The following is a 24,803-nucleotide window of genomic DNA, read 5'->3' on the forward strand; positions in this document are numbered from 1 at the left end:
GGAAGTTTAAATACTTAGGATCTACCTTAAGCCAAGAGGGAGGATGTGCAGCTGAACTTGGCAGTAGGATAAAAGCTGTGTTGGGGAAGTGGAGAGAAGTAGCTGGAGTAGTATGTGATAAGAAAATGCCAATCAAGCTAAAAGTCAAGATCTATAGCACAGTGATAAAACCAGTGTTAACGTATGGATTGGAAACATGGGCTCTAAGAAGAAAAAAGGAAGCAAACCTTGAGAGAACAGAGATGAGAATGCTGAAGTGGATTATGGGAATATTGCTGCTTGAGAAATTGGAAAATGACAAAATATGAAGGGCAGGCTTAGTAAAGATTACAGAGGTGATAAGTCGTGATTGAGATGATAATAATTTAAGGTAAATTTGATGTAGGATGTTAATTAAGGCATACATTTGGTATCTGAACTTTCAAGACAGGCTGTTATAAGCCTTTTTAGGGGCGGTTCTAAGTATTCGCAAATTTTAACATTCGGGGGGGTCTGGTACACATACAGGGATCTACTGTACTCCATGAAGAAACAAATCAAAATGGGTAGAAAGTTGATGTTGCAAAGCTATAACACTGGCCATATGAGGTAATTCCAAGAATGTAACTTGTGTAAAGACACAAATTACTACAGGGAGTCCCTGGTTAATGATGGCATCGGTTTTATGGCGCTTGGCTAACGACGACATCAGCCAGACTTTCAGCACCACTAAGCACTTTATCATCGCCAATAAACCACTTATCAATGCTGTTAACTGGTTAATGGCACCGTTAAGTGGATCATAGGCACTTTCAGTGTCATAAATGCCATTTATACGGTTAACGGCCATTTTTCGGTTACCAGCACTTGCTCAATAACCAAACCCCCGCCGTTAACTGGGGATTGCTTACAATGTATGTAGTATACAAAAAATGTACAGCACTCATGAAGCCACTGAACTACTGAAAGTGCACCTTCCACAAATATTACACCCAATTTCAGTGGAAAAATACCAAATTAAAAAAATTTTTATACATACAGTATTACCTAACACACAAACATGATAATGTTAGTATACAATAAAGTTTTGTACATACTTACCCGGCAGATATATACTTAGCTTATGTCTCTGACGTCCCGACAGAATTCAAAACTCGCGGCACACGCTACAGGTAGGTCAGGTGATCACCCTCTCCCGCCGCTGGGTGGCGGGAATAGGAACCATTCCCGTTTTCAGACCAGATTTTTCTCTTACGCCTATCTCCTGAGGGGAGGATGGGTGGGCCATTCATCGTATATATCTGCCAGGTAAGTATGTACAAAACTTTATTGTATACTAACAATATCATTTTTGTACATGCAACTTCCCCGGCAGATATATACTTAGCTGATTGACACCCTTGGTGGCGGGTAAGAGATAGTTACTCAATATAAATAACAATAAAAACAGGGAAATGACAATTTGTCCAAAATTGCATTTTTCCTAACTATACAAACCTGAGGTCCTTTTACAATAGGAAGGTGCTAGCGGCAGCTGGATAGGTTGTAAGCTTTCGAACAAGGGGTTCGGTAGTTAACTGCTTGTCCGACAGGCGCGCGCGCGCGACTGGGAGGTAAACAAATCACTTTTGCTTTTGGCCCAAGCAAAAACTGCAGAGTGAGGGGTGGCATGAGGTGGGACTATGTGTAAAAGGACCTCAGGTTTGTATAGTTAGGAAAAATGCAATTTTGGACAAATTGTCATTTGTTCCGACACGGCATACAAACCTTCGGTCCTTTTACAATAGGAAGACTCACTTCTTGGTGGGAGGAATCTGAGTCTTTTGTGAACAGACTGGTGTTCGCCCAACCTTGGAATGCCTCCCTGGTCGTAAGAGCGAGGGAGGGATCCAGCCTCTGTCCGATTGATCGGGGGGTGTGCAGCCGCAGGATCAATGGTCAGACCTCTGGACCAAGTACTAAGAGAGAGGCAAGCGTATCTCTTCGTACCGCAAACAAGAACAAGTTCCTATTTGCAAGAGGCAACATAAAGTTATGGTTTGTCTCTTGTTGGCATCCACTTCCCCCCCTTGTAGGAGGAAGTGGTGGATATTCGCTCCCATCCCTAGTGAAAGGGATAGGATGGGGCTCTGTCGAGTAGCTCACCGGCATCTCGTCCTTATCCAGCAAGGTGATGACCGTATCCCTCTACCAACAGGTAGAGGGGGAGAAAAAGATAGGAAGAGAAGCCAGTCACTCTCTCATTCACTTATCTATTCTTACAGTCACACCAGGACTCGATGCTGTTCAGCCTGCTAGGGTCTGGGTTAGCTACACAACGTATTGAGCAGCCACCACGGGTCCCAAGGAAAACGATCCAAGGACCTGTGGGCAATATCCAAAAGGTAGAAGGAGGTGCCAGTGGTCTGGTTGTACCAGACCCCTGCCTTCAGTACCTGCGCCACGGAGAAGTTCTTGTGTAACTCGAGGGAGTGTACTTCTAGGTCATCTTGGTGCTGACGAAGAGTCTTCAACACTCAGCCTGGGATGTCGAGTTTCTTCAGAAAGCGCGGTCTTTCACAGGACAAAGCAGCATCTCCTTCGCATCGAAGGCGGTGAAGTCCATTAGGGAGGGGATTGTGAAGGACTCTAACCGATCGTCAGGAACCGAAGGGTTCAGAGTCTTCGCTACGAATTCGGTACGAAATCGAGCGTCACGAATCCCCATCCCCTGGATGCTTGACTTCGCAGGAAAAGTCATGCAATTACCTCAGAGGAAAAGAAGGGAATGGTCGTATGACCTATCCCTCTTCTCGACTTCGGTGATGTCCTGTACCCATACTGTCTATCCGTCTGCAGCGAAGTTTGTTCTTCTCGGTAGTGGATAGGACACCGACACTCAATGGTGGGTGTCGATGGTATGGGTACTGTGACAAGCCGTTAGGACGAAGAAAAGACTGTTATGGAACAACCGAACTAAGTCCACAGCGAAGTTCGTAACAGACTTGGGCGCTCTGACAGCTGCCGACTGACTGCGTTCAGTAGGAGGCAAGTTGTCCAAGCACCCGAGCAAGTCACGTGACCTTCGCCTTAAAAGGGTTATGCCAAGAGACTAAACAAATAATTTGTTCGTCACCGATGCCAGAAGGCAAGGTGATGACTCTCTTAAGGCATGTGCCCAACAGGCGAAAGTCAATTGCCTTCTAGAGACCGAGGTCCCTGATGGCAAGATATCTCATAGTATAGTTGATTCTCGGCTAAGGAGAAACAACACTATGTGTCGTTGAAGACGAAGGTGTACAGAAAATGCAACCTACGTCTTCACAGCTGAACCGAGAGAAGGATTCTCAAGATTCTGAACCTGTGCTACAAAGACTGAGAACGCTAACCGCTATTCATTGCTGTCCGGTGAGGATCGTAGTTGCAATAAAAGCGGAGCGCTTTTCAGTAATGAAGACAGGGAAATAGCCTGAAGAACTGCTTCTCATGGGCTGAACATTTGGAAGTAGAGCTGTCAGGTCGGAGAGTAGGCAATGTCTTCTGACATATCTGTTAATTCGGGGCGAGCAATGAATAATTGCACACCTACGAATACGAGATATTTTGAAGACAAACTCAGATGTCTGCAAAAATCATTCGCATTATCGCGGTGCGATGCAGCGGGTGACTAGTACAGACTTCTGTTACCGTGCGGTAAACAGAAAAGATGAAAGAGTCCAAGAGATATCTCTGTTGAAAATTCTCGCAATGTCGAAGGCGATGAAATCGAGCGTCACAGCAGTAGATGGTCCTTCATTATTGCGAGAATCCCCGTTAATCAGAGACCTAAGTCCATGATTGTTGGGCAGAGATACGGTTCGGTAGTCAATCCAACCAGGGGAGAGAGAGACGTAACTGACCGTGCATCTCCGAGACCTAGCTGATACTGAGCCGCTATCAGGCAGTTCAATACGCAGTAGCTCTCGGTGACTCGTCATCCTGAGTTGCCAGGTAATCCATTATTCCACGAAGGAATGCGTTCGGCTAGAACCATCGAGCATAAAGAATACGCTCGAGCAATTATATTTAACCGAAACGGATTTCGGTAAATACAAAAGCTGATTTGGTGTTGTCATGACAATACCAAGTATCTAAAATCGAAACTGATAACTGCTGGGAGGTTGCAGGCAACCCCGAGTTGCAGTTCAATTAAGATACAATTCGTCTCGGTCACAAACCGTAGAGTTAACTACGGTATGCGCCTACCTCGGACAATTCAACTGTTAAAAGAATCATGTCGCGAGGGTAATATACGTAGTATATTTGTAGGTTCTGTACCACGACCTCCATCCTAAATTCTTTTCTCCTCGAGGAATGAGAATAAGGATTGGAGATCGACCGCCTTCGTTCTCTAGTCAAGAGAGTGAAGGAGAAGTCTTTCCCAAAGGAAAGCTTCAATGGTGAACAGAATACCGAAGACGATAGTTCAAGCCAAACTGGAAGTTCCTGTCCGTTCTTCTCTATCCCAGGTTAATCGCCTACTGTGAGATACTCTTCTTTCAGCAGCAGTCTTCTTCCAAATGCTAGAAATTACAGGAATTCGAGCATAAGCGAGGTTCCCGATTATCGTGTAACAATTATCGGGGATTCTCGCTCACTTTGGACCGTGGTCTCGCCTAAGTGTTTGGAGATCGTAAAAAACTCGAACACTCTGAGTGCGCTAGAAATTCCGTAGAATTCTAAGCACTCTGCGAAACCCCCCACCGAATTCGTCAAACGATATCGGCTGGTGATCCTCCCGATTCCCGTAGAAATCGAGAAAGGGGCAGGATCCCTCCTCAACGACCGGGGCTTACGTCAGGTAGGACCCGAAGGTCCCCCCGGTAGCGCAGCCCCTAACGTGGGATCTTACAGAGAAATCTCTGTAGGATCCCTCCCCTTTCCCTCGTAGCCGTAAGGAGAGAGGGAATGGGGGAGGAATTGGATACTGGCTCGCCTTCCCAGCGGAACTAGCAGTTGGAGAAGAAAAGGAGCAGCCATCGCCTTACGGCGATGGCCTCTCAGAGCCTGGGAAAACGTATCGTCAGGAGAAAACGTTTTCCCGAGGAGGGTTACGAACTCATACTGTAGGTAAGGGTCTGCCGCCACTGTGAACGTCGTCTGGGTGGGGCTGATCGACACCTGACAGGAGAGAGCCGATACCGTCCTCCGACTCATTCCAGTCCTCGTCGAGGTCGAAACCTCAGGAGGACCGAAGGGGTATTCAAATACGGTGTCGAAGACAACGTAGAAACGCCTCTGTCGCAGTAGAGGAGGTGAAGTAGCTTGTTCGACAGGCCAGAACTGAGAGAGCCTTCTTGTCCGGAGACGAGAGACTACCTGGTTCAACACAGTCGGCAAGCTCCGATCGCGGCAGACCCACCGTCGATTTGGGTTCCCTCCTCCAGCCCCAAAACGACTCGAGCCGAGACGTGGCTCTGCTGGTGGGAGCGGCGATCCTTCCCCGAGGTCGTTGTGCTGACGAATCAGCGCCATAACCTCGGCAAAGTTCCTCTGGATCTCGGAAGTCACAGCATCTTGCAGAGTGGGACCGTTAAGCCCTTCGAACAAGAGCATATTCCGAGAACCTTCCTCCTAAGAAGGGGGAACAGCGACAGCCCTCTCGGTCTTCTCCATCCACTTGTGCATACGTCCTGGCCGTCCAAGAACCGTGCCTGGCACGTAGGGCGTCATGGTGGGATCATGAGGGGCGCACCCCTCACGATCACTCCTCAATACCTCGCTCCTCCCGGTGTAACCCGAGGAGGGTTGAAGGTACGGGAGAGGCAGACCTGACGCTCCCTCCTCGCTCGCTGGCAGAACCAGCAGGCTTGGAGGGCTGCAGGCGATCGTCAACCCGCGGTGGCGATCGAGCTGCAGGCCTGGTCGAACCGTCTCGCTGTGGAGAACGGCTGGACTGAGCACAGCGGCCCCGATCTCGAGTGTCAGAAGAGCTGGTGCTGGTTGCCGTACCCGATCGCTCTCTGTGAGAGCGACGGTCAGGCGACCTGCAGGCTCCACTGTCACAGTGAGACCGTGCTTGTCCTCACGGCACGTCACGTCGCTGGTTCCAGCCGTGGCTGGCACCGGCGAACGGGAGGACCTCTTCACAGCCTCAGCCCGTGGCCGGTCGTGGACCGTCACGTCCCCGGGTAGCCAGCTGGTCGCCGCGAGAGCGAGAGCTGGTCTGGTGAGAGTCGCGTGAGCGGCTGTCACCAGTCTTCCGCCCCGTGCCATGAACCTGACGCTGAGCGAGCTCCGAGGTCTGGTTCCTGGCTGCACGGTCGCTGGTAGGCGACCGTACACTCGGTACCTCCCGCGAACGAGAGGCCGAGACGGACCCTGATGCAGTGGCAGAACCACTGACACCAGGCGAGGAAGTACCGGTGTTAGCCGGTACCCCTCTGGTCCCCGTAGTCTTCTTCCTTGCGGAAGAAGAGACGGGCCCTGCTCCCGAAGGAGCAGGAGGACCAGCGGAAGGAACCCTCCCGTCCCACCGAGGTGAGACGGGTCCCGAGAAGCTCCCGAGGGAGACTTCTTAGGAGGGAGGAGGCAACCTTCTTCTTCCTCGGCTGTGAAGCCCTAGAAGTCGAAGGGGAAGAGGCGGCAGCCGACGACGATGAAGAAGATGAAGACGACGACGACGACACCTTCCTCCTCTTCTTCGTCAGCTTCCTTAGGACAGACGTAACATCTGCTATCCAGGGCGGAGCCGGGGCTGCTGTAGCCGAAGCCACAGGGCCCGGACGCACCTGTACAGACAGACCATAGTCTGGGGTAGTACCACCACGAACAGGGACGACGTCAGCAGGTATGGGCATCTCAGGAACAGCAGGCACAGCCAGCACAGCATCGGTAGGGACAGCCAGCGCAGCAATACCGGCAGGGACAGCCAGCCGCAAGCAACGGCAGGGGACAGCCAGCGCAGCAACTGCATGGACAGTCAGCCCAGAATCGGCAGGTACGGCAGGCAGCACCGGAAACACAGGAAGTGGAGCAGCAGCCAGCAACATCCTGGTACCGCGGCAGGTCCACAGGGGCGAGCTCTAGGGCAGCGGAAGTGTGGTCGCGGCAGCGCGGCAACCACGAGCGGCGGCGGCACGCCCCCCTCTCGGTACGGCGAACGGCACTTCACAGCGGCTGTAGGCAAGACTGTTACCACGTGAGGCGAGTACACCAGGTGAGGAGGGACGTCGTCACCTGGAGCGTGGTCACCACTCCATGGGTGACCGCAGTAGGCCCAGACATAGAACCGCAGCCCTTGGACACTAGCACGCCCTGCAATGGAAGGACGCCCATACCTCACCAAGGTCCACCCTCGTGGCAGTAGCACCTGCGGAAATAACAGTAGTAGCGATTAGTGGGGGGAAGTCCCCTCGCGCGGGGGGGTGAGCCCTCTCCGAACGAGTGGAAGACCCCGAATACAATTGTACATCGGGCACCGAGCGCCCTCCCCCGCGCGCTCGACGGATTGGGCGAGGAGAAGAACGCAGATAACCTCCTCCCCCCCCCCCCCCCCCCCCCAAGGGGGAAGGGCCATCTGTGGGAGCTGAGCGGGGGGGGGGGGGGTGGGGGGGGGGTCTCGTTCCCCACCGACGCAACAGCACCCATGTACCCAACAATAATAATAAGAGCCCGAGAGCAATCGTGCCCAATCGGCCCGAATGCAAGGGCATAAGGATCAATTCCCTGACTGAGCGGAACTTGAACCAAATAAATATTGATGCAATCAATAATAAAAGGAATAAAATGAAAAAGAATCTTGCATTACGATTCACTTCACAATGAATAAGGGCATCGGATCGAGCGCATTTGCGCCCTCGGTACCGAGCGCAAGGGTGTTAAAAGGATCCATTCCCGATTATGATGGAAACTTGATCCATAATGAATTGATGCAATCAAAATATATATGAAAATGAAAAAGAATACTGCGCTTGCGATTTCACTTCATACAAATAAAAGGGGAAGGATCAATTCGGGAAATAGCGGAAACATTGATCCAAGTAAACAATGCAATCTCAATAAAATATGAAAATGAAAAAGAACTGCACTTGCGATTTCACTTCATTCAAATAAAAAGGGGAAAGGATCAATTTCCGGGTAAGCTCGGAAACTGATCCAAAATGAGTATTGCTACAATCAAAATAATATATATGAAAATGAAAAAGAATACTGTACTTGCGATTCCACTTCCATACAGAAAATAAGTTTTCGTGCCGAGCGCATTCGCTTCCGGCAATAGGAGCAATACCCAGGTCGAAAAAAAAAAATAAATGAAAAAGAAGCGCTTTTAGTTACGATTTTCCATCTACAAAGTTTATTTTCCCAAACCAAAAATTATACGCTCGGAGCGAGCGCTCTCCCCTCCCTCGCACCGAGCATGACACAATACGAGGATCATTCTGGGAAATGAATTCCCGCACTTACGCCCTTCAGTCCCGGCACTCGGGTAATCGGAGGGCGTGGTGAAACCAAGATCCTTTAATTCACAATTGAATTCAATGGAAATAAATATGAAATGATTGTACTTACAATTCAGTTTCACTAGATAAATAGAAAAAGAAAAACACAACCATGCGAAAGCAACGACGATGAAGCGGGCAGAGAGCGATGATACACGTCCACACGCCAGCAGGCCGAAAGCAAAAGTGGTTTGTTTACCTCCCAGTCGCGCGCGCGCGCCTGTCGGACAAGCAGTTAACTACCGAACCCCTTGTTCGAAAGCTTACGACCTATCCAGCTGCCGCTAGTACCTTCCTATTGTAAAAGGACCGAAGGTTTGTATGCCGTGTCAGAACAAACAACATCTGTTGTAGGTCATATATATAAACTTATGAAAACCTTGGTTCCTACCTTACTGGGCAGAAGACTTCATGATTACTGTCTATGAGTCTGCTTGCCTGAAGAGTTTTAGTGGGGATGAGACCTGACACTGATAGCTCTTCTGGATCGTGTCAATGGGGGCGAGCCCGCTTACTTGACAGAGCCTTGTCTTGGATCATACCAATGGGGTCTAGCCGGAACTTACATGGTAGAGCCTTCACCTTTGTCGTATCAACGGGGACTAACCCTCTTACATGAACAGAGCCTAGGTCCAAAAAATCACTAACCAAGGAGCACGAAAAAACCAATCCTCCCGACCACCTGACCACACTACATTTGTTAACACTACGATTTGAAAGGAGCATTCCCAAGACTCCTTCCAATCGACCATAAAAACACAACACCAAAAAACGTTTAAAAATACTAACTTAACTAACTATAAAGGATTAGGTTCAGCTCCTTGCCCCAGCAACGAATCCGCAGACACGAACGGTCCGAGAGAGAAGCACTTGTCATAAGTGACTCGCACGTCTCTTAAGTAATTTGATGCAAAAACCGAATTGCACCTCCAATAGGTGGATTCGACAAGAGTCTGTATCGACATATTCCTATGATACGCCAAAGAGGTAGCTACCGCTCTGACCTCATGTGCTTTGACTCTTAGAAGCCTTAAATGTTCCTCTTCACAGGAAGCATGCGCTTCTTTGATAACGTCTTTAATAAAATACGCTTGAGCATTCTTAGAAATCATCCTCTTAGGATTTCTATTACGGAACACCAAAGGCTATCTACATTTCCACCAAGTAGCTTCTTCCTCTCTAGGTAGAACTTGAGGATCTGACTGGGCACAAATGTCCTCTCTAAGTCTCTCCCTACCAAAGAGGACAGTCCCTTAATCTCAAAAGTCCTTGGCCATGGTTTAGAAGGATTTTCGTCTTTGCTAAAAACAGGGGATTAAAGGAGCATACTGCAGAATCTTCCTTAAAGCCCACAGTTCCTTCTAAAGCCTGAAGTTCACTAACTCTATTAGCAGAGGCTAGTGCAAAGAGAAAGAGAGACTTTCTAGTCAAGTCTCTGAATGATGAATTTTGAGGAGGTTCGAATTTCTCGGACATTAAATATCTAAGGACCACATCCAGGTTCCAACTAGGTGGTCTTATAGTCTTGGACTTCGAGGTTTCAAAGGACCTTAACAAGTCATGCAGATCCTTGTCTTCCGAGATATTAAGGCCTCTATGTCTAAAAACAGATGAGAGCATGCTTTTATATCCCCTTATTGTGGTAACGGCCAGATTGCATTTCTCCCTCAAATAAAGGAGAAAATCCGCTATTTCATTTACGAGGTACTGGAAGAGGATACTTTCTGGGACTTGGCCCATCTTCGGAACACCTCCCACTTCGACTGGTACACGCGAAGAGTTGAAGGTCTTCTGGCTCTAGCAATTGCCTTTGCAGCCTTGCGTGAAAACCCCCTCGCTCTGATGAGTCCTTCGACAGTCTGAAGGCAGTCAGACTGAGAGCGGGGAGGTTTTTTGTGGTATCTGTCGAAGTGGGGCTGTCTGAGAAGATCCTTCCGCAGTGGAAGGGCCCTCGGGAAATCTATCATCCATTCCAGTACCTCTGTGTACCATTCTTGGGCTGGCCAGAATGGGGCGATGAGGGTCAGTTTGGCTCCCTCCGTCGAAACGAACTTCCTTACCGCCTCTCCTATTATCTTGAAAGGAGGAAAAGCGTACCCGTCGATCCCCTTCCAATCCAGAAGGAGACCGTCCACTGCAACTGCCTTTGGATCTGAAATCGGAGAGCAGTAGTTCTCCAACCTCGCATTCCAATTCGTTGCGAACAGGTCGATATTGGGTCCCCCAGAGGTCCCAAATCTCGTCGCACACTTCTGAATGCAGAGTCCATTCCGTGGAAAGGACCTGATCTCTTCTGCTCAGAAGATCTGCTCTCACGTTCTTTTCCCCCTGGATGAACCTGGTTAGAAGTTATTCGCCGTTCCTCGGTCCAAAGAAGAAGCTCCTTTGCTTTCTCGAACATGGAGAAGGAGTGAGTCCCTCCCTGTTTCCTTATATAGGCTAGAGCTGTCGTGTTGTCCGAATTCACTTGCAACACGGAACCCAATACTTGAGGTTCGAAGTGAACGAGAGCTAGATGGACTGCTGCCAGTTCCTTCTTGTTGATATGCCAGGACACCTGTTCCCCATTCCAGGTGCCTGACACTTCCTCTCGAGCCTAGACAGTCGCTCCCCATCCTTGTTCCGAGGCGTCTGTGAATAACACTAGGCGAGGGCTCGACAACTGAAGGGAGAGCCCTTGATTCAATCTGTTTGGCTCTAACCACCAACTGAGGTCCTTTTTTATGCTCTTCGAGAGCTGAAAGGAGTCCGAAAGCTCTTGGTGCTTCTGATCCCATTTCTCTCTGAGGAAGAATTGTAGGGGTCTTAAGTGTAGCCTCCCTAGAGAAACGAACTGTTCCAACGAGGAAAGGGTCCCCAGAAGACTCATCCATTCCCTCGCGGACATTGTTCTTTCTCTAGGAAGGTCGTCACTTTCTGTAAACATCTCTCCTGTCGTTCCTTTGATGGATACACACGAAAACCCCGAGAATCCATCAGAATCCCCAGATAGACAATGCTTTGCTGGGGATTCATCTGGGACTTCCTGAGGTTTAGTAACAGTCCCAAGGACTGAACTAGATCCAGTGTTAATTTCAAGTCCTCCAGACATCGATCTTTTGATTGGGCCCTGATCAGCCAATCGTCGAGATACAACGAGATTCTTACTCCTTCGATATGAAGCCAATGAGCGACATTCCTCATAAGACCCGTGAACACCTGAGGGGCCGTGGCAAGACCGAAGCATAGGGCTCGAAATTGAAAAACTTTGCCCTGTACCATGAATCTTAGGTACCCCTCCTCCTGGACGAGGGATGGATAGGTACATGAAAATAGGCATCCTGAAGGTCCAGGGACACCATCCAATCCCCTGGACGAAGCGCTGCAAGAACGGAGGAAGTTGTCTCCATCGTGAACTTCGTTTTGACAACGAAGCGATTCAGGGCACTTACGTCCAGGACTGGTCTCCACTCTCCTGAGGCTTTTGGTACAAGAAAAAGACGGTTGTAGAACCCTGGAGATTGAAGGTCTTGAACCCTTTCTATCGCCTCTTTGTCCATCATTTCTTCTACTAGTTTGAAGCAGGGCCTGGTTCTTTAAAGAATCTCGGTATCTTGCTGTTAACTCCCTTGGAGTTGTTGTTAAGGGAGGCTTCTCCCTGAAGGGGATAAGGTATCCTCTCTCGAGGATAGAGAGGGACCAGTTGTCCGCCCCTCTCTGAGCCCAGACTTTCGCAAACTTCAGCAGTCTGGCTCCTACTGTAGTCTGGAGGACTACTTCTCATTGTGGTTTAGGGAAGGGCTTACGTGCTGATCTTCCTCTCTTAACCGGTCTCCTACTCCTAAGAGAGGGTCTAGCCGTCGTTCTCCCTCGAAAGGGTTGCTGAAAAGCAGGCTTCTCTCTTTAGCCAAAGGTACTGCTGGTTTTAGTCTTTTCGCCGACTGCGCAAGCAGATCCTGAGTAGCCTTTTCCGGATACGACTTAGATATATCTCTCACTGTCTCTTGTGGAAACAGGTGACTAGACAGGGGCGAATAAAGCAGAGAGGATCTCTGTAGAATAGAACAATACCGATTTCGTCAAAAAAGAACTGTAGACAGATCTCTTTTTAAGGACTGCCGATCCAAAGAGAGAAGCCACCTCCGTAGATCCATCCATCAATGCCTTATCCAGGCAAGAAAGTACACTTGTTAAAACTTCCATCGAAACAAAGTCTGGATCCTGCCTGTGCTCTCTTAGCAAGGGCTCCCAAGGAAGGCCCAATCCATAAAATTAAAGACCTCAAGTGTGCGAAATAGACCCTTAAGTAAATGGTCCATTTCGCACATTCCCCATGAGGCCTTTGCCGAATGAAGAGAGCGTCTTCTAGACGAATCCACTAACGCTGAAAAATCAGCATCAGCTGAAGAAGGGAGGCCCAATCCATTGGCTCTTTCGTGTCATACCAGACACCTGGCTTACCTGCCAACTTCGAAAGGGAGGGCAGGAAAAAAACGTCTTGCCCGCTTCTTTTTTAGAGAGGAGCCAGTTCTCCAAGCTCTTGATGGCTTTCTTCATCGAAAGGGTCGGATTCATTTTCACGAACGAGAGGACTTAGAAAGCTTAGTGCTTGAAAGCAGTGATCCCGGCGAAGGAGGATCTGCAGGACGAAGAGAGTCACCGAACTCTTGAAGAAGCAGGGCTGCCAGTCTCTTGTAATCGGAGACGACCGCATCTACAGGAAGTTCCTCCTCAGATACCTCTTCAAAGGTAGCATTAGGAGAAGAATGCCTCTTCGGAGAAGGAGTCCTAGAAGGAGAAGCGCTCTTTTCCTTCGAAGGAAGTTTGGTAGAGGAAGGAAGACCACTCCCCAAAGAGATCCTATTGCCTGAAGAAACAGTTTCTACTGGAAGGGGCCTCGCAGAAGAAGAATGCCTGCTCTCTCAAAAGTTCTTGCTGCCTGAGAGGGGAAGAGCTCGCATCTTTACAGGAAACTCTATAAGGAGTAGGGCGAGAATCCCGTAACAGGCTCTTTTCAGGCTCTTGGCGCCTGTGAGGAGAGGCGCTAGCGTTACATCGGTAGCATCTATCAGGCGCTACACGCCTTGGGGTAGAAAAACGTCTGCTCTCATCCTGGCTCCTGCCAGGAGAGGGGTTTACTTCCTTCCGAATGTTCTCGTAAGAAGGCAAACTCGTAACTCCTAAGGAAAGCCTAACAGGAGTAGAGCGTAGAGAACCCATCCTGCTCTTTTCAGGCTCCTGGCGTCTGCGTGAAGAGTCGCTAGCGTCCCGTTCTGGGCGTCTGGAAGGAGTAAAACGCCTGTTTGAAGAATACCTTCTAACATCACGATGGCGCCTGCTAGGAGAGGCGCTAAAATCTCTCCGAGAACGTCTGGGGGGCGAGACTTCTTCTTCTCTCTCTCTGCGTCCCCGTGAATAACGGAGATTATCTTGTTCCTTAAGATAGCAAGGAGAGGCGCTTGTATCTCTCAGACAACGCCTATAAGGAGAAGAACATTCTTTACTCCTACGAAAGGATCGACTATCCTTGTCAGGAGAGGGGCTTGCGCCCTTATTCGGGCGTCTAGACGAATGCGGGATCCTACTAGAAGAAGCTCTTCTGGTCGGAGTAGTAGATCGTTCTCGAAAGGGAGAGGCGTATCGTAACGGCCTTGTTGGGGAGTAGCGCCTTCCAGGAGAGAGACGCCTACCAGAGTCCGAACGCCGACTTGACGACCGTCTCTTAAGAGAGCTCTTTACTGGAAGAGAGACGTCCTTCTTGCGAGAAGGCTCCTTAGACAGCGAGCCTACTAACGAGGATAGCTGCTCCTGCAGTCCTACCAAGAACTTCTTTGTAGAAGCACGAATTCCTTCCGGAGAAGAAACAGGAGACTTCATCGCTCTCTTCTTCTGAGCAGGAGAATACTCCGGAAAAGGCTCTGGACTGGAGTCTAATGCGCCTCCTGCAGGCGCCTTCCAAGCTCTCTTCAGAGGGCGCGACTTAGACGCGGAGCTCCATCCGCGTCTTGGAGAAGTAGAATCCGAGTCGGACAAACACTTCCTAAGGACGCTTTGTCTATAGCTGTCCAAGGCAGCCTGGGATGAGCCTACAGGGCCTGCCAAAGGGACGCCTGACCGTTGGGAATACTCTACATCCCCCTTGCGGCTTTCGACATTCCTCCTCCCTTGTCATGGGAGTCTGAAAGAGGTCTAGGCTAGGAGCAATGCGGAGTCGGTCAGACGCCCCCTCCACTACACTGGGGACACTGTACACTTCACTGCACACTTCACTCTTACCTTCCATTTCTCGTAATTGCCTTTGCAATTTACGGATCGACGCTTCCATTGCAGCTTTCTCCGATCGAGACGAATCTACGATTTCGCTGCGGGGGGAAGGAGCTGAACTTGCATTAGCAGTAGGAAAAATTACATTAGAAATAGAAAGATTGTCCTGATCCAAAGAGCAGGACCTACTTGAACTTTTAGCAGCTTTCCTAATTCTATCTTTCTCCAACTTATTTACATACGCAGTCAAACTCTTCCATTGAACTTCAGTCAAACTCAAACATTCGTCACATGTGTTACTAACTGAGCATTCATTCCCCCTACATTTAACACAAATAGTGTGAGGGTCCACCGCCGCTTTCGGCAGTCTCACCTTACATCCTTCTTTCACACAAACCCTAAAACGAGTTTCAGGCACAACATCAGCCATAATGAAGAATCCTAAGCAAATCCAAATAACGGTCCAAATCAGCGTATACCAAAGCCAAAGAAAGAATACTTCACCAAACAATCCTTAGCAAAGCAAGCAGAATTCCGTGCAGGAGGAACTAACAACGATGTTGTCAGCACCGGCGACAGAAAAAATCTGGTCTGAAAACGGGAATGGTTCCTATTCCCACCACCCAGCGGCGGGAGAGGGTGATCACCTGACCTACCTGTAGCGTGTGCCGCGAGTTTTGAATTCTGTCGGGACGTCAGAGACATAAGCTAAGTATATATCTGCCGGGGAAGTTGCATGTACAAAACTAAATTTTCATATATATGGAGCAATCTGTGCTTACTGTGGTGCGAGGAGGGTAACTTTATCTATATAAAAGCATAGGTTTGTATGTTATGAAAAATACAAATTTCAAATTTCTTTTTAATTTGGTATTTGTTCTAACATGTATATGAACTTACACTTCCATTAACGTATGGAGCCTCACCTGAAGGTGGGTGGAAGATCTCTCGAGTAAACATGTAGGATACCCCCAAGGGTAAGATGAAGTAATGTACTTGCTTTTCTTCATAATGTAGCTGACGATGCCTTTCCCTCCAGATGGAGGCCCTGTAGGGCTCTACGTTGTTAAATGACCTATTCTGCAGCCACTACCAGACCCAAGTGAAGGTATTTAAGGACTTGTGTGCTACATCCTTGAGGTAGAAAGAGGTGAATGTTATCTGCCTTTCCCAGACCCTAGCCTGACGGACCTGACGTACTGAGTGATGGTTCTTTAATGCCACTGATGGTCCTATTCCTCTAATAGCATGAGCCCTGAATCTGGCTAGGGCAGGGTCATTGCTACCATCCAAACAGTATGCCCTCCCAATTACCTGTCAGCCAGGATATAGTAGTGTTCCTTGAGATCTCCCTCTTCTCCCAACCTTTACTTAAGAACAGTCTACGACTGATCTGTGGCTTGGGAGACACTGTGCGTTTTAAGATATGCTCTCAAAGCTCTGACTGGACACAGCACAATTTTGTCCTGTTCATTCCCTATAAAGTCATTAAGTGAAGGAACAGAAAAACCATTGAACCTTGGGACATGTGTAGAGGGGTTCTGGGTCTTTGCCACAAACTTTGGGAGGAAGATAAAGCCCACTGATGTCCATCCAAGGGTGTGGGTCACATCGTAAAAGAGGGCATGAAGTTCACCCGCTCTTTTCATCGATGCTAGTAATAACAGGAACAGATTTCAGGGTCAGGTCCCAGTCTGATACCGTACTGAGTAGTTCATAGGCCACTTTCCTCAGAGATAATAGGACTTTGGTGACGCTCTATTCTGTGTGTTTCAATTCGAGGCGAGCAACTCTTCTCTAAGCTTCTAATCATGTCTGACAACTTCCATGACATTGACAGGTCTATGCCTCCAGGTTTGAATACATTTTATATCATCTCTACTGTAAAGATTATTGTCAATATAGAAACTGAATATAAATGATTCTAGTAACTGACCTGCCTTGTGTGTTGAGCTAAAACAGCATCCACTATCTTTGCTATAGAATCAGGCGCCTTGGATCTTATCTGGTCACTTTTTGATACTGCCTCCTCATCCTCTTCTGAACTCAAATCTCCCTCATCAATTGTAGGAGTTGGTGCCAGGTGAGCAATAAAATCCTTCTCAGGAGAGCACTGAAAGAACAATTACAGTTACTGTCTCTACAGTACTAATAATTTAAGTAATTTATTTCTACAACACACTTTTTGGGGAAAATGAGAAAAAAGTTTTCACATGTTTGTGACAAAATATACTTATGCCATTTTTTTTATAATAAGATATTTAATCTGTGACGTACAACCTTTTTTCCATAAATATGAAATTACATGCCTGGACAACAATAAAAATGTTCATGAGGATTGTATAGCCCACTAGCAATCAAAATAGCTGTAAGACATTCAGGTACTAGAAAATAAATTGTGATCACAAATAAGATGCTTTGGGCAGGGTTAATAAGGGGAGAATAGCAATCAGTTAAGAGAAGTATTGGCTATGGAGGGAAAAGGTCCAGATCATGGAGACAGGGTGCTGATAAAGTCACATGAAAATCCAAGCAGAAAGCATACAAGGCAAAAGAGAACAGAAACAAATCATCAGATGTCTAACATTGTGAAAGGAAAACCTTATGCTTCGATACAAATGATGATGACAGACTGCTAGTATTTCAAGTAACTTTGAATTTTTCAACACAAGCTTGAAAGGTAGGATTTGGGCCTATTTTATATATTTCAAGTAAAGCTTAGTCAAAGTGCTCGAAGCATAAAAGAATTCTTTCGATTGTAACATATTACAATATGCTGTTTTTAACAAAAGCATAACCCTACACATGAGTATAAATTAACACAAAACTCCACTCACCTGACCAATCAGCAATCCAATTTGAAAGGCACCATTCTTGGCTAGACTGGTGAGCTTGTCCTGAAGGCTATCTTCTGCCAAAATAGTTTTCACCATATCTGAAAGAGAGTAGTAATCATATAAATGAAAAAGTGAAAAATGTGCAAAAGTTTCTTCAGTGCAATTGAGTTTTCTGTACACTGTATACTAATGCTGTATGAAACTCAGCCAAGGCCCATGAAATTCTCAGCCTTGGTGGTGGCCTGTGTTGTTGGCATCTATAGTGGTGCGACACACAATCATGGATAACTTTAACCATAAATAAAATAAAAACTACTGAGACTAGGAGGGCTGCAATTTGGTATGTTTGATGATTGGAGGGTGGATAGCCTTCAGTTTTTAAGATCTGATGGCAGACAGAAAAAGTGCAGGACAGACAAACAGCCATCTAAATAGTTTTCTTTTACAGAAAACTAAAATAGATATGTTTGCCCTGTACTGATAATGCACTATGGTATTCTGCCAATTACCATGTATACAGTTGCTTCTTATTTTGTGATTCTATTGCACTGTTGCAAATGTTGACTTTGTATTCCAGGTGTAGCTATAATTACTTGAAGAGCAAAAAGATTCACTGTGGCTACTAGGTTTAATTACTAAAACTGCAAGAGATGTTTTTATGGTTCTTGATAAATAGATTTCTAGTACTACATGTATTTTAAAAGCATTTGGGAAGAAAACATCAAAAGAATTACAGGCATTATTCCTCCAGTACTCTGTTGTCACGCTAACATGCATTTACAAAAGTCTGTAAGTCCATACGTATGACTCTCAGGAATGTACACTCAGAGAAAGAAAATGTGGCCACAAGGCTGACTTTTCTCTTGGTTGTTTCTGCAGTTTGGCTTTAATTTTTTTTGACAACTTGGTTTCCACTGTGTAGAACCCCCAATATCCAACACCTTTTAGTCTCTCCAACTATGAGTAAAGTTAAAAAAAGAAATTGCTTTAACTCTAAGTCAAAGACTCTTCCTCTTCCCAAGAATTACCAAAAGTCTTATAATTTACACTGTTGCTCTTGAAAAATGATATTGTTATGATACAATAAAGTTTGTTCATACTTACCTGGCAGATATATATATAGCTGTATTTTCTGAAGTCCGACAGAATTTTAAAACTTCCGACAACACGCAGTGGTCGGCCAGGTGGTTTAGTACCCATTCCCGCCGCTGGGAGGCGGTGGATCAGGAACCATTCCCATTTTCTATTCATAATTTTTATTTCCACTGTCCCCTGAGGGGAGGTGGGTGGGTACTTGAATATATATATCTGCCAGGTAAGTATGAACAAACTTTATTGTATCATAACAATATCATTTTGTTCATGAAACTTACCTGTCAAATATATATATAGCTGAATCCCACCTTTGGAGGTGGGAAGGGACAGAATAGAAGGATTTTGGGAAACAAATGCATGCAGATGATTTACATCTTGGTTCCACCTGTTAGCATAGCTGACTTCGTGATTACTGTCACCTCCAAGTCTGCTTCTGCTTTACTAGAGTTGCCAGCGAGGTAGAGACCTATAAAGCTGGTGCACTCCAGATGATCTGTCAACGGGGGCGTGACCACAATGTGACTAGACCATATTGACCATACCATGAGGGCTAAGAAGTAAAATAAATATATATATATAAATATATATATCACCACCTGACCAACCTAGCCAAAGTTAAGGTGTGTTAACTAAGGCTTAAGAGTTAAGAAGTCGCCGTTGTCGGCGACTCAACAACTAAATTAAGAGCTCTTCCTAACCATTTTCTACAGGATAGGATGAGTGGTACTTCTTGCCCCCAAGATTGTGTCTGCAGACACGTATGGCCCTAGCGAGCAGCAGATCTCATATGCCATCTTCACATCTCGCAGGGAGTGTGAAGTGAACACAGAGTTGCTTCGCTAAAACATGGTACTCAGGATGTTGCTGAGTGCCATGCTCTGTTGAAATGCTTCCGAGGCCGCGCCCTCACCTCGTGAGCATTCAGATAAAAAGATTTCAAATCCTTTGTGCAAACACAATGAAGGAGCATTTTTAAAAATTTTTGAAAGAACTCCTTAACACTAAAGCCAGGGTGTTCTTCGATATGGGCAAGTCTGGTCTTTCGGAACACTGCAGATTGCCCGAATGACTTCGACTTTCTTGAGTTTTATGTAGATAAAACTTGAGAGACCCGACAGGGCACAGGACTCTCTCTGGCTCCTGCCCACTAACTTGTGCCATCCTTGCTTCCAAGCTCCTGGCCCAAGGACAAAATGGGTTTCCATTCTTAGGCCACAACGGAAGGCTTAGAGAGCACACCGCCTTGTGTTCTCTAAAGCCAAAACTTGTGACGATGGCTTAAAATTTCACTAACCCTCTTTGTCGTATCTAGGGTGGTTAGAAGAAGGCCTTCCTGATCACATGCAAGAAGTTAACAGGTAGGAGAGGTTCGAATGCTTTGACATCAAGAACTTCAGACTACGTCTAAGTTCCATATTGAAAGCTTCGATCTGGACATGCACAGTCAGTCCGTCTGTACTAAAGTCAGGTGACCGACCAGTTGACCAGTCAGACGAATCAAGGACAGCAAGGCTGTACCCTGAAGACCATAAGGCACTCTTCTTCGCTGAAGGATGAGTGTCTGGACTGCTTGGGCGATTCAATCTAAGCAAACCTTGGGGGTGTATCAACGCAACCCAACGTCGTCAGCGAATCAACTCCTGACTCGAGCTTCTGGTGCCAGGAGAAAGGAGCGAGGAGCAAAAAGGCGATTCAGTCCCGAAGGAAGAATTGCCTGACAGTCCAACCTGGTCTCATGTTACACGATCATCGGGGGTGTATAAACGCAACCGACTTCGTCAACAAGAAACTCAGGGCTACTATATGTCGCCTGATCTCGCACGAGTGTCTGACTCCGAGAAAACAGGTGAGACAAAAAGTAGATGGTGAGCGAGTTTCGAGATTCCACAGAACTCAAAGATCGTGAAGGGCTTTGTTGTTTGACAGACGCAAATCTCTGAGCCCAAAGGCCGTCAACAACATATTTGCGTATTCTTTAATAGTTGTGACTGCCAGCTTATCCCATTCTTCAGACGGAAATAGAAGACGGTAATCTTATTCCTGTCAACATCTCGATAGTCTGAACGTAGTCAGACTCAGAGCGGAGAGGTTATAGGTACCTTTCGAGTTAGAGTAGACCGACTCTCTCGGAAAAGGTCCTTGGAAAGTGAACTAGGAAGTATGTGACCTCTGTGAATCCAGGATCCTGAAGGCCAACATGGGGCGATCAGCGTCATTGTCGCTCCCTGTGACGTCATAAATCCTCTTATTACATTTCCTAAGCGATTGAAAAAGGGGAAAAGAGACTTAAATATCCATCCCCGTTCAATATCATAGGATGGCGTTTTAAGGTGGGTACCGATCCGGATCGAGAATAAGGGAGCAGAGAAGAAGAAGCCTCTTCGTCCTCAACATATCGAAGAGAAGAATGAAAGGGCGTCCCTAAAGTCTATACAACTCTCAACTTACTTCGAAAGAAAGATTGCACTCGGAAGTGAATAGTTGCTGCCGTCGATCGAGACGATTCGTACGGACTTTTGCAATCCTGTAACGAACCTGTAGAGGATCGTTACATTTTACGCCTGTTGTTATAATAGGCTCTTTCTCGTAAACTCGAACAGGGACCGAGAGAAGATACTTCTTAAGATATTAAGATATGAGAGAGCTGTGGAATATCAGAGTTGATCTGGACCACTGGTTCCCAAAAACTCGTTTCGAGGACTGGAGGGACTAGCGAATCACTTTTACTTCTTTCAGATTAAGATCCAGGACATCTGAAACCCTATCCAGATGTCCGGCACCTTCTTTCTATCACCTGACTGAGAGATGTTCAGAATCATTCCTAGATCTTGAATAATATTTCAGTTTCCCGGTAGGAAAAAAACTGTGGTCTGAATTGTTACAGTCTTTATTCGGGGAAAAAAACAAAACTTCTTCAGGAAGGAAATGGTCCCCAGCAAGCTCATCCATTCCCTCCCGAGTATGCTTACTTCCCTAATAAGGCTGCGCTTTGCCTAAGCAGGAGAGCATATAAAAGTGCAATGTTGCGGTAGACTCGTAGTTCCATACCGTGCGGTAACGAGCACCGAAAGGATTAAGAGATAACTCTGTTGAACATAGTAAGGCAAAACGAATGCAACGTTTATTCATTCACGTAAGAAATCCCCTCAATCTTAGGCTAAAGTCCGTGATTGTAGGACAGAGATACAGTTAGTCAGTCAATCCCGCAGGAGAGACGTAACCGCCAGCACAGAGATACGGTTAGTCAGTCAATCCCGCAGGAGAGAGAGACGTAACCTACAGCGCATGACAGCGCACGATCTGTTACTGGCTCGGTTGGACTGGAGGACAGACACAGCGTGACAGCAGCAGCCAGCAGCTTACGAACGTCGTCTCTTAACTTTATGTCTGGTTTGCCAGCTACCCTATTCTACGAAGAAATAGGTCCGTTATTTTTTGAGCAGAAAGACTCTCAAGCTGGTATATTTAAGCGAAACAGAAAACGCTAAATATATAGATGCGTTTGTGTCGTCAGAACACTACCATACAACGGTAAAAGATAAATCGGAAACTCCTGGAAGGCTGCAGGGAGTAACGATTAAAAGTCCTTAAAATAGACAATAGACCTCTCGGTTGCCATCCGAAGAGGTAACTACAGCAAGCGTATATGACTTGAACCAACCAGAAGTAAAATAACGCAAGGCAAAATATGAAATTATATCACAATAAAGTTTGTTCATACTTACCTGGCAGACATATATATAGCTGAATTTGGAAATACAGCTACATACATATCTGACAGGCAAGTTTCATGAACAAAACTTAAGAGAATCGAAGCAGTCAGCTCAAGCTTCTTATGTTATTGGACATAAGCGTTCATTGACGTAGTCTACAAGTCTATTTCTTGTACGAGTCTGCGAATGACGAATGAGAGCTCTTCCGAATCTTGTCAATAAGAGCTTATTCGCTTACGCAATATCAAGTTAATGAGATGTTTGTCAATGAGAACTAACCCATTTACGGGACAAAGAGATATTTTGTCAATGAGGGGATACCCACTTACTCGACAAAAAGATAGTATATTGTCAATGGGGGAAAGTCACTGAATTGACAAAACGTAATCCAGGAAGTCGGGCATTTAATTTTTCCGATTCCCGTCTCAAACGAGAAAGGGGCAAGAATCCTGTTAAGAGACTGGGCTTACGGCAGGTAAAACGACGATGTTCAATTCGGCAGCGTAGTCCCGACTAGAAACTAACAAAATCTATCATCTGAAAAACCCTTTCAGATGGGCTAAAAAGCTTGCAAAATTATCCTGGGAAGAGGAAGAAACTCTCCAACCAGCTTCCTCTCCCGTATCACAACTAATGCCTGCTAAAGCTTAAAATTTATTGGCAGTATGGCAAAGGAAGTCCTGTCTTGCGCTTTCCTGAAGAGCGTCCTTTTGATGAGTGCCTTTGCAAGAATCCTACTGAACGTTGCCAAGAGTCCTGACGTGCAGGACATCGAGCCTTTACATAACCCGTAACTGCCTTATCGCAAAGTCTTGACTGCGGTAGTGGCAACTTAAATTTATTGGCAGTATGGCAAAGGTTGCGGTAGAGCAAACGAGATCTTCCCTTGAGCTTTCCTTAACTCCATCCACCTATGCGAAAAGCAATATTAATTGACAGAGACCTCTTGAATTCACGAAACCCGAAGTCTTGCTGGGTTTCGAAGAAGAAGTTGTCTGTTCACTTTAAGCTTCCTCCGAAGCACTGTCTACTTCACATTCTTTGCAGGTGAGGTAGAAGGTATCACCGAAGGTAGAGGTAAAAATTCTTTAGGCCCAAATCTGAAACAAGAGCTTGAAGAGTTCAACAGAAACGTTCAGCCAGGCGACACACCTGGCGTGCGCTGGTGCACGCTCGGGGTCCACTGGCGCGCGCTTGGCGTGCACCCGCGCGCGCCTGGAGTCCATCCGAGCGTCCTGTCCAAGTCGAGAGGGAACGCCTTCTTATTGTGACAGTAAAAAAGCTTGGGCGTCCGCTCTCAAAAGCTTCCTGCTACTATGACTTCTTTTACGTATTTCTCGGTGGAAAGACGGACACGAGTTCAGGCGACGTTCGCCTTCTTACTTCTCACTGAAACGCATAACGAGAGAGAGAGAGAGAGGACGTGAAGCGTCCTCTTCTATAAAGCTTCTATTTAGAGGGCGCGAGTCCTTCCGAAAGCTCCAACCCCTGCACGGGGAGGACGCTTCGGAGGACGAGAAGCAATCTTTCAGGATTCGTGCACGCGCACGCACTTTGGCAGTCTGGGGATTTTCATCAGAAACTGCCGAAGGCACTCCAGATCGGTGGGGGTTCCTTGTAACCCTCCTTAGGCTTTCGACATGCTCCCTCCCCGGGTCCTGGGAGTCAAGCAGAGGTCCCGGCCTAGAGGCGAAACGAGGCCGATCTGACGCACCCTCCACTACACAAGGGGTATCACTGCACTTCTGCACTTCACTTTTACTCTCTAAAGCAAGCACTTTCGATTCTAAGTTACGAATCGAAAGAGTATCAGAGAAAGGGCAATTCCTCTACAGACACTGCTTAGGGCCCGAAGGCAACACTGCAGGGTTAGGAGTAACAATTACAGAAGTAGCACTTCACAGCAATGAAGGAGAGCGAGCACCTCTCGTAGACATATTCATAGCCTGTAGGCCATACTACAGGGTTAGGCAAAATAAAGTCTACAGGAAGGTTAGCAGGTTCACTACCCTGACTTTTGTTACTGATTAATTGCGTACATACGAATCATACGTCTTCCTTACGGAATTAGACCTGTTTACTGATTAATTGCGTACATACGAATCATACGTCTTCCTTACGGAATAGACAAAGTCTCACACTCCTTACATGACAAATCTCAACAAAGAAGCAAGACCCATACCCCTCGTACATACCAAGTGCGGATCTACCGAAGCTTTCGGTAGCCACACCCTATCTTTGCAGACAACCCCGTCTGAAACTAGCCTAACTAGATTCAGATATTTTACGCAAAAATGAATCAAATTCAAATCAATTTAAGATAGCGTATGCCTAGCCACAAATCCCACAAATCCAAGTAAATAAATCAAAAGACAATTAGGATACTTAGCGGCAATGAAGTTTCCAAAATCCTAAGACGGAGGTACTGAAAACAGGTGTTTTCAGCACCGGCGACAGAAAAATTATGAATAGAAAAT

The 24,803-nt window shown here is 46.8% G+C and overlaps 2 protein-coding genes across 3 annotated transcripts in view; one reads left to right on the forward strand and one right to left on the reverse strand.

Annotated features, from left to right (window-relative positions):
* The window catches only part of LOC135202351 (uncharacterized), a 224,275-nt gene that overhangs the window by 165,006 nt on the left and 34,466 nt on the right, over positions 1-24,803 (forward strand). The window lies entirely within an intron of this gene.
* Positions 1-24,803, reverse strand: part of LOC135202349 (protein odr-4 homolog) — a 39,650-nt gene that overhangs the window by 11,115 nt on the left and 3,732 nt on the right. For both annotated transcript variants that reach the window (XM_064231711.1, XM_064231712.1), the window contains exons 2-3: positions 17,519-17,616; positions 16,618-16,794 (exon numbers count right to left, since the gene is read on the reverse strand). In XM_064231711.1, the coding sequence (XP_064087781.1) occupies positions 16,618-16,794; positions 17,519-17,614 (273 nt within the window). In that variant the 5' untranslated portion in view covers positions 17,615-17,616. The remainder of the gene's footprint in view (positions 1-16,617; positions 16,795-17,518; positions 17,617-24,803) is intronic.

The sequence above is a fragment of the Macrobrachium nipponense genome, chromosome 30 (genome assembly GCF_015104395.2).
Source record: "Macrobrachium nipponense isolate FS-2020 chromosome 30, ASM1510439v2, whole genome shotgun sequence".
Taxonomy (NCBI): Eukaryota; Metazoa; Arthropoda; class Malacostraca; order Decapoda; family Palaemonidae; genus Macrobrachium; species Macrobrachium nipponense.